The 9,857-nt window shown below is 36.4% G+C and overlaps 1 protein-coding gene across 6 annotated transcripts; it reads left to right on the top strand.

Annotated features, from left to right (window-relative positions):
- Window positions 4,121–8,080, top strand: LOC109724054 (pentatricopeptide repeat-containing protein At1g01970). Of its 6 annotated transcripts, XM_020252685.1 has the most exons (5): window positions 4,121–4,426; window positions 4,974–5,059; window positions 5,167–5,268; window positions 5,365–5,891; window positions 6,402–8,080. In XM_020252685.1, exons 4-5 carry the CDS (start codon window positions 5,445–5,447, stop codon window positions 7,188–7,190), a joined length of 1,236 nt encoding a protein of 411 aa, XP_020108274.1. In that variant the 5' UTR covers window positions 4,121–4,426; window positions 4,974–5,059; window positions 5,167–5,268; window positions 5,365–5,444; the 3' UTR covers window positions 7,191–8,080. The 6 variants fall into 6 exon arrangements, with proteins under 6 accessions (XP_020108274.1, XP_020108275.1, XP_020108273.1 ...); XM_020252686.1 differs by lacking the exon at window positions 4,974–5,059 and having other exon boundaries at window positions 5,474–5,891; XM_020252684.1 differs by lacking the exon at window positions 4,974–5,059.

Here is a 9,857-nt window from a genome sequence, read left to right as displayed (position 1 = left end):
TGAAGAACAAGTTAGTGACAATACAATATAATTGACCTTGAAGTGCTCTCCGTCCTTACTTCCTAGAGGATTATAAATGAGAAATCGATGCTTGTAACTACTTTCTAGTGGACTATTGTCAGCTTAGATGTGTTAGTAAATTCTCTGTTCGGATGGAATGAAAGATAATTACTTTACTTGCAGAAATATTTATNCTGTCCGAGTGGAATGAAAGATAATAACTTTACTTGCAGAAATATTTAAAGAACATTCTCTTCCCCTCCCCCTCCCCCTCCCCCTCAAAAGAAAAAAAAAAGAAAATAATATTTGAAGAACATAAAGAAATAAGTGCAAAGGGACTTCAACAAAGTTGTATTTGCAAGGATTTGTCATGGCATGGGTTGTGCCTAGGGGTGTAATGTGGGCCGTGCCGGGCCGGCACGACCCACATTTTTTGGGCCGAAACGGGCTCGGGGCCGGCCGGGCCCGGCCCGGATTTAATTTCGGGCCGGGCCGGGCCGGGCCCAAATTGTCTATCCTTGGGCCTGGGAGGCACGGGCCTCCCGGGCCGTGCTTCGAGCCGGCATAATAAAATATTTATTTTTAAAAGTTTTTTTTTAAAAAAATTAAAATATAAACATCAAATATTTTCATTTAAAATTAATATTTGATTAAAATAATAAAAAAATATAAAAATAATTATAGTAAAATAATATTTAATTTTTTTAAAAAAATAAATAAATTTGTATTATTTTTAAAATAAAAAGATAGATTTTGGTCCAATGGACCAAAATATTAAAATATTTTGGTTCATTGGACCAAACTACACCTCCGAAGGAGAGCTCATGGGGAGGAGGGCCTCCCCAGGAGCTCAGACCACATGGCCCAACTGCCTTGGGCCATGGGGTCCGGGCCCGGCTGGCACGGCCCAAGCAGGTCGTGCCGTGTCGGGCCGCCCGCTTTTCCTCGGCCCGGCACGGCCCAGGCCCATTTCGGGCCGTGCCGTGCCTGGCCGTTGGGCTCTAAAAGGGAGGCCCAGCACGGCCTAGAGCCTCGTGCCGGCCCGGCCCGGCACGGCGGCCCATGTGCTGCCCTGCCCGTTTTACATCTCTAGTTGTGCCAAAAACTTGCTGGTATAGTGTGAGCTGATGAGTGCCGATCACAAAAAATATAAATGTGCCAACATATAATGGCAAGAAATATTTATTTTCTTTAGCAATGGTATTTTCTACTTGCTTATTATATATCTTTATCAAAATTTCATGAAAATATTTAAAAATATTATAATAGTTATGGAGTAAATAACCTACAACTTTTTATGTAAAAGTACAACATTAAGACCTATATCAAGAGCTATTGTCAAAAAGCAAAAAAGTTATATTGAATATGGTATATTCAATTCGAAGTAAAGAATTATAAAAATAAAATAGGAATAAAATAGTCAAATTAAAATATATTCAAATGAATAAAAATCAATAGAAATCAAGTTTATAAACATGCTAGAATTCGCAGTAATATGATATTTCAAAAGCTTTTCTCACTATAAAATAACTAGGAATCAAAATGAAAATAAGAAGTTATAAATTAGATAAATTTGGGTTTATAAGTATTACATTCATACCTTAAATTATCTAAAAAAGATAAAATAAATAGAAATATGGATCGGCAGAAAAATATTAAATAAAATATAACAACAATATAGCTTAACACGTATGGATCATCATTTGTATTGAATTGGTGGCTGCATTGAACTAATCCTGTGCCTTCAAGCCACAAAAACATCCAAATTCCACAATGCATCATTGCTAACAGGATTATTACATCGGCATCCATATCGAGCCCTACATACGACAATAACCAAGTATAGGCAACAATTTAAACCAAAAAAAAAAAAACCAGAAAAGATCACCTCTGCAAGATCGAAGAGTGCAAACAGTATTCACTATATAGATCGCAGTAAAGAAAGGATAGGTTTTCCTCGAACCCAAATTTTCTTGAAAAGAGTTTGCATATTAGCATAGAGACTACTATTTAAAGGGAAGAAAATGCGACTTACCTATATTAGGTAGTAGTGGATAAGCAAAAGTAATGAAATGACTTGACAACTCGACGCAAATGCAAGATCTAAAAAAATAACTTGTAGTCGATTAATGGAGGGTCCATAAAGGAAATCGAGCTTTCAGCATCCATCGCTGAGAGGGAGAGGCGGTTTCAGTTCAAACTACAGCAATTAGTGGAGATTTTAGAGAAGAGAAGGAGATAAGACCTCTCGAGGTATGTAAAAAATCAAATAAATATGGAGATGACTTGACAACTCAAAGCAATAGTAATCTCGAAGGAGATAACTTGCTACTTTATAGCCGAAAAAGATCACATCAATTTATAAAGGATCTGCACAGCAAACAGTGCTTCAACCCACTATTGATGAGAGGAGGGCGTTGCTCGAGTTCAAGCCACTCTACTAAATGGTGGTATTAAAAGGGAGAAGAAGATGTTTCCCCGTATAGGTCAAATATAGAATATATATAAAAGAGAAAATAAGTAGTGATTAGGGAAAGAGATGAAGACCATGTAGGAGAGGGAGGCTTAGGTGAGAGGCTGAAGTTGTGATGCCCCAGCTTCCCAAGGGGTCATCCATCCTAGGACTATTCCCGTCCTAGCACGCTTAACTCTCTTAACCTCTTGTGCCTAGCCATCACCCAAAATACTTAAGTTGAGCTAAGAGTATTAGCCATATTATATCATATATTTAGGACTATTTGAGGTCTTACATTCTTCCCTTCTTTAAGCCCTGATGTACTTGTCAGGCTCAGACTCACAAGTACCAGACAATATGAGACTCGTCTCGCTAGCCTAAACCGACCTTGTGGGGGAACCGCGCTCTATCCACAACAATTACAACAATCAACAGCATGAGAACCTCGCTCTCCTCGTTGTATAATCCTAGCTCAACGGAGATTTATCTCACACTTTCAGCTGGTAATTGCCCGTGATACCAAATGTGACGCCTCAACTTCCCAGGGGGTCATCCATCCTAGGACTACTTCCGTTCTAACACGCTTAACTCTCTTAACCTCTTGGGCCTACCGACCACCCAAAATGCTTAAACCGGGTTAAGAGTATTAGCCCTATTATATTATATATATAGAACAACCTGTGATCTCACAGAAGTAAAGAAAGTTTTGAGGAGGACGAAAACACGCTTTCTTGGGGAAGAGATAAAGACGAAGAATAAAGGATAGGTGGGATGGAGTAAAGTAGCACAGTGAACGAGATGTCGGAGAAAAAAGACCTTCGATTAGCCTGCCCCTCAAATACCCAAGAAATAAATCCTATTGTAGGGGTAGAGGAGAACTATTTTTAACGGATTATTCCAGAATAAATTAGAATAATTCGTTTTGATCGGGATAAAATATTTCTATCAAATTTTATTATTTTGACAGAATAAGGAGGATAAAATTTTTTTTTTCTCGGTCATATATTTTTTAGGTAATTTATATTACATCTTCTCTCACTGTCAGCCGAATTTTTTTTTATTTCGACCCTTTACAAATTTATAATTGGCCAAATAACATTGTAAAAAATTTATTTGTTCAAATAACCCTATTTTATCCAACTCATTGTCGGGGTATAAAATAATTAAAAGATGATCAATCATTTACTGTCTTTAATAAAATTTATAAGATGGTAAATGATTCACTGTATTTTTCTTTTCCATTAGAAGCAACAAATGATTCAACGTTTTTTTCTTAAATTACAAAATGATGAATAATTTACCATTTCTTTTTATTCCCATTTATAATCTTAACAACCATTCCAACAAATCACATATAATTCTAAAATACCCTAACAATCTATCCATATAATTTTAACCATAAATAAAAATTTAATAATCCCAAAAAAAAATCTCACAATTTATATAAAAAAGATAATAATATGAAAATAATGAATCATTCACTGCTTTTTTAAAGGTGGTGAACAACTCACCGTGTTTTTCAGGTTAATTGGCTAAATAAAATTTTAAAAAAATTATTTAGCAAATTAGAAATTTTAATAGGGATATTTTGAAAAAAAAAAAAAAAAAAAGTCCCTCTCAGCCCGTTCCCCTCTCTCTCTCTCTCTCTCCCGGCCCCTCCTCATCCATTCCCCCGTTCTCTCTCTCTCTCTCATCCGGTCTCTCTCTCACCGTTCTCGGCCCATTCTCCACCCCGGCGCCCCACTCTCTCGCGAGGAGGACGACGAGGCCGGAGAGGAGTTGGTGCCGTGGTGGCGATATCTAGGGTTTCCCCTCTCTCGGGCGCTTCCCCTCTCTCCTCGCATCGTTCCGCTCTGAAACCCACCAAAACCCTAAACCCCACTCGTCCTCGACTCCTCCGTGGTAGTGAAATCAAAACCTTGAAAGTCCAAGCCATCTATTTTCCGCCGACTCCGTTCGCATGTGATTAGGGTAATTTTTGCACTGTTTGAATATTTTGCACTGAGGCTGTGAATTTGATGAGTTAGTGTGCTAGTATGTTTTTGTTGAAGAACAAATTAGTGATTATGCAATATAACTTGACCTTGGAGTGAACGAGAAATCGATGCTTGTAACTGCTTTCTAGTGGACTATTGGCAGCTTAGACGTGTTAGTAAATTCTCTGTGCGGATGGAATGAAAGATAGAAAAAAAGGATATTTGAAGAACATAGAGAAATAAAGTACAAAGGGGCTTAAACAAAGATGAATATGCAAGAATTTAAGTGCCGTGGCATGGAATCGTGCCGAAAACTTGCCGGCGCGGTACGTGCCTGGCCGACAAAAAATATATGTGTGCTGGCACATAATGGCGTGAAATCTTTATTTTCTTTAGCAACAAATTTTTCCACGTGCTTATTATGTATCTATATCAACTTTTTTAGATTTTATTAAGAAAATTACTTATTAATTTGAAAAAAAGAGGGTTTTGAATTGTGCCATCGACACGGGGACTGTATCGTGTCGGTATTTTGTTGGCAGGATACTACACGGTGGATATAGCTTGTGCCGATGGACACTTAAATCCTTGCGTATATGATTTTGAGTGGAAAGTGATTTGGTATTTGGTAGGGGCATAGAAAATCTAGCAAATTTTCAATTTGTCTAGTTTGGCTGTTCAACTAAACAGCGTGAAGATTTTCAACAACAAATAACTCAATAGTTTTCCTTGCAGGAATGCTATCAGGCCAGCGAATTGTCACTATTCTTTTAGCATAAGTTTGAGTAATTTGTAAGTACAATCAAGCACGTAGATATCTTGTCTTCCGGATAACAGGTCAGATCACAATCAGAACTTTCTCTTGGTATTTGAATCGTTTTTCTTATTGTCTCCAATTTTCCTCCTACATTCTTATCTTTAGTTTTTCTACAGCAATTATCATAATGATTATCACGGCACAATTTGAATAGGATATCTTTTCTTCTTTTTTGTACTCATCGCATTCTCCACTCATGAGTTCCAACGCCTTCCCTTTAAATAGCATGACAACTGCTGCCGCCAAAAGCTTTCACCAATTACCTTATGTATCCTTGCTCCGCCGTTATATACCGCAACCTCACAAGAAATCCTTCCGTTCTGTTACGCCAATCCACTTGATGACATTAACCCGTGAAGAAGAAGAGGTCAGTGAGCATGTCACAAAAGAAGAACCAAAAATTAAATGGGCTGATGTGGGATACGCCATTACGGAGGCCCAGAAACAGGCTATTTCTGAGCTTTCTCCGAAGATGTCTAACCGCTGCAAGGCCCTCATGAAGAGAATAATTTGCTTCTCTCCTCAACATGAAAGTCTTCCTCTTCTCTTGGCTTCTTGGGTAAAAGCCATGAAGCCTAGAAGGGCTGATTGGTTGTCCATTTTGAAAGAAATGAAGAGGGTTGAAAATCCGCTCCTTACAAAGGTTTGCTTGTTGTTCTCTTCCCTGGTGTGTGTGCCCTGTTACTTTATCTAGTACATACTCTCATGCTTGATGGGCAGATAAGTAAAGGTAAAATGTACTGATAGTCCCTCAGTCATCCCTATAGTGCGAATTAGTTCCTGAACGTTTTGCTTGGACATTTTAGCCTCTGAATTTTATTATATAGTGCGACTTCAAACTTATCCATCAAGTTAATCAAAGTATTACTGTTATAACGACAATTTAGCCCCTTTGCTATAAAATGACTTGTTTCACCGCATGTGAAACAGGGTTAAGCAAGTATTGTATTATAAAAGTCACATGTTTTCAGTTATTTATTTATTTATTTATTTATTTGAAGCTGCAATATGCGAGAAAGTTTAGGGAATTGAGTGTTGTTATCAGGATAATACATCGAATGTCCATACATCTTGCCCGATAATAAACTTCTGGTGGTAGTAAAATTGCCTTGTATCTGTATAATCTAACCATCACTATGCTGCTGCTTCTTAGGTAATGGAATATGCCCTTTTGGAAGACTCCTTTGAAGCTAACGTCCGTGACTATACCAAAATTATCCACATTTATGGAAAGCATAATCTCTTGGACAATGCAGAGAATGCATATCACGCCATGAAGAGCAGAGGTTTCACATGCGATCAAGTCATCTTAACCGTCCTTATTGACTTGTACAGTAAAGCTGGAGATTTTATCCGGGCCAAGGAGGTCTTTGAGGAAATCAAATTGCTCGGCTTTAGTCCGGACAAAAGAGCATATGGCTCAATGGTTATGGCCTACATCAGAGCTAATATGCTGGATTGTGCAGAGAATTTAATTAAAGAAATGGAAGCCCAAGAGGTATATGCCGGAAAGGAAGTTTACAAGGCACTGCTAAGAGCCTATTCCACTATCGGCGATTCGAATGGAGCTCAAAGGGTTTTTGATGCCATACAATTTGCGGGAATAGTCCCGGATACTAAGCTGTGTGCTCTTCTTGTGAATGCATACTGTGTGGCAGGTGAGAGTGATAAAGCTCGTAGTGTGTTAGAAAATATGAGGAGTGCTAGGTTGAAACCATGCGATAGATGCGTTTCTTTGATGTTAAGTGCTTATGAGAATGAGAATAACCTTGAGACAACACTAGCCTTTTTGATAGAGTTGGAGGAGGATGGCATTATGATTGGTGAAGAAGCATCGCAGGTCCTGGCTCGGTGGTTTCGTAGGCTGGGAGTAGTGGATAAAGTTGAGGAGGTTTTGAGAGAATTTTCTGACAAAAAAGTCAAGAGAAATGCACTGTTCTAGTGTGACCAGATTGAAAATGATGCAATATTCTTTCCTTCGCTCTTTTTCATTGAGGGCTATTGCCGTGTGAATACTTGTAAGTGAAATGGGCTAGTTCATAAAAGAAATTCTGTTATTTGCCTTTCGTCTATCGTGAATTGGTCAGACAGTTTTTGTGGAGAGGTGATGATGAAGGTTTAGAATGTTTTTTTTTTTTCCCACTGGTTGCAGACGGCACCGTTTGGATCAGAAAGGGCTAAATTTTTATGGTAATTTAGTTCAGTGTGGGCACTTTGTCAGACTTGTAAAACCCTAACATTGGAAGCTGCCAGATTCATAACAATCTGGAACTGACTCGATCATGTATGAGAAGCCTCAGCTGCATTTTTTTGCTTGCTTGATTTCATCAAATGATTTCCGAAATCTCTTGTGAGGTCTCAAGCTGGTTTGTTTCTTAGGACTTATCGATGTTTAAATGAAGGTAAAAGTGCATACTCACTTGCTCGTCGTGTTTCTGAATCTGAATCCTGGCGGATGACGCAGAAGAGATGAATCTGAACGCTGTTGTTCCTGAACGTCGATTGATGTCTGATGAGTTAATTATCAGATTCAAGCGCTTGGACTCGCGCATTTGCTTCACTGGCAATTTAGTTCACTGAAAAAGCATGGAATTCATGGTACTCATCTTTTTACCTGCAGAAGGAAAGGAACAAAAGAAGACTCCCTTTCACAGGAGCAAGTGAGAATTCTTTTGCTTTTTTAAATCCATATTCCTTTGTACTTGAATGTGTACACTGTAGGTTCGATCTGTGCATAAGTTCATCTCAAATCTCGCAATTGAGTCCCTAACATCGCTTTGATCATTCCTCTCCGGTCAAAATGACTGTTGATTCAGATGAAAATTGTTACATTGAAACCAAACCATATATGCCATGACAAATTTTATTGAAGTTAATAGGCTTTTTGACAAAACAGTAATAAAGGTTATGGGCTTAATTGCGAAAGTTGAAAGGTTTTAGAGCAGCAAGTCAGGTTAAAGACTGAAATCCAATGATGAGATTTACTCTGCAAAGCGAATTCGAGTTCTTGCCATATATTTAGAATCTGTTTGGCTTGGCTGTAGCTTCTACAAAGCTGCTATTTCAACAGAAGCAGCTGAAGGAAAAAAAACTCTTTTCAGTTGCTTGATTGCTATGTCATAGTGTTTGGATATTAAAATGGGGCAATTGCTTATATACTCCCGAATAATTTTCAACTTTTTGATTTATCCTTCTTAGAAGGCTAATATTGAAAATATATTTTTTATGTTACAACCTATTTCAAATATACTTCTAGAGTTAATCTCTATTAATGAGGTGTTAGCAATAGCTGTTATCTGTATGAAATTATTATTTTGCCATTTTAAATATATCTTTCTGCCTTCACCGACTTTTTTTATTTGTTCTTAAGTTAGGAGCCAAAAAAGTATTTTAATTTTTGGTCTTTTCGAATATATCTTTCTACCATCACCAACATTTATTATTTGTTCTTAAGTTAAGGGTAAAAAAGGTGTTTTATTTTATTTTTTTTAACTCTAGTAGATATTTAACTCATGTTTAATCTAAATTAACTTAACGGGTGGTAATTATGGGGTATTTTGGAATAATATAGGAATATATGCGAGGTATATTGAAAAGAAAAAAAAGAGTATAAGTAAATGAAATATTTCTGAAGTTTATTGAAAAGAAAAAAAAGAGTATGAGTAAATGAAATATTTCTGAAGTTTTGAAGGATACGTAGGCAATTATTTCTAAAATAAGTTATCTATTCCGTATGAGAATTGAGTGTTGTGATTGAAAGTTAGGAGTTTAATTATCTTCTTAAATGGTTTTGATTGGATAATATATTTTATTTTTTTTATTTTGGAAAAAAATAAATTAACTTGGAATACCGAATGTGGCATGCCAAATTAGACATTTGAGCAAAACTTCATTTCTATAACAAGTTTTGAGTAACTCAAAGTAATATATTGTACAAGATGAATATATTATGCGTAAGTGTACGGATGCATCTGGTATATAATATCCTTAAAAAACGTGAATGAGGGGCTTCTTATTCAACTTTATTGAGCATTTTCTAGAGCATTTTCTAAATCTGCCGTTCAATACTGTATTTAGATTCATGTTGTAAATTTTTATATTAAAACAAATTTTTAAGATTTACAAGCATAGCAATTCATATGGCTCACTAAATTGTCTTAATAAGAACTCATTCAGAAGCTCTTCAATAAAGTTTCACTCATAATTTGCATTATTATTCCTTCAACTGTAGATAATATTACAAAACACTGTCCAAAATTTAGGATATCACATGTCAAATTTTAAAAAAAGCTTGGATTAATTGCAGATACCCAACAAGCTAGTGAAATTATAGAGATATTCCTTAAAAAAAATTTATGTCGTCTAAAGTTGTATAATTTGCAAATATATCTCTCAGTATGAGTGGACAAGTTAAAAGTTGAAATTTCTCTCAGCATTCACAACTTGTGCTCAATTGACAACAGCAAACAGTTTTGCATATTTTGAAACATAAAGCTGATAATTAAAACTTCACAGTAATTAATCCGTAATTTTTAAGTTTTATATGAATATATATATATATAATTGCTTCTAAAAATTAAGGATCAAAATATAACTTACTAAAAGTTTG

The sequence above is a fragment of the Ananas comosus genome, linkage group 18 (genome assembly GCF_001540865.1).
Source record: "Ananas comosus cultivar F153 linkage group 18, ASM154086v1, whole genome shotgun sequence".
In the NCBI taxonomy this organism is placed as follows: Eukaryota; Viridiplantae; Streptophyta; class Magnoliopsida; order Poales; family Bromeliaceae; genus Ananas; species Ananas comosus.
Note: the sequence above shows the minus strand (reverse complement) of the source record. Positions and strands in the feature narration are given on the sequence as shown.

Excerpts from the sequence above, each read along its gene's own strand:
- LOC109724054 (XM_020252684.1), top strand. The coding sequence starts at position 5,445 with ATGAGTTCCAACGCCTTCCCTTTAAATAGCATGACAACTGCTGCCGCC. Across the intron at positions 5,892-6,401 it reads AAAATCCGCTCCTTACAAAG|GTAATGGAATATGCCCTTTT; the intron begins GTTTGCTTGTTG and ends GCTGCTTCTTAG.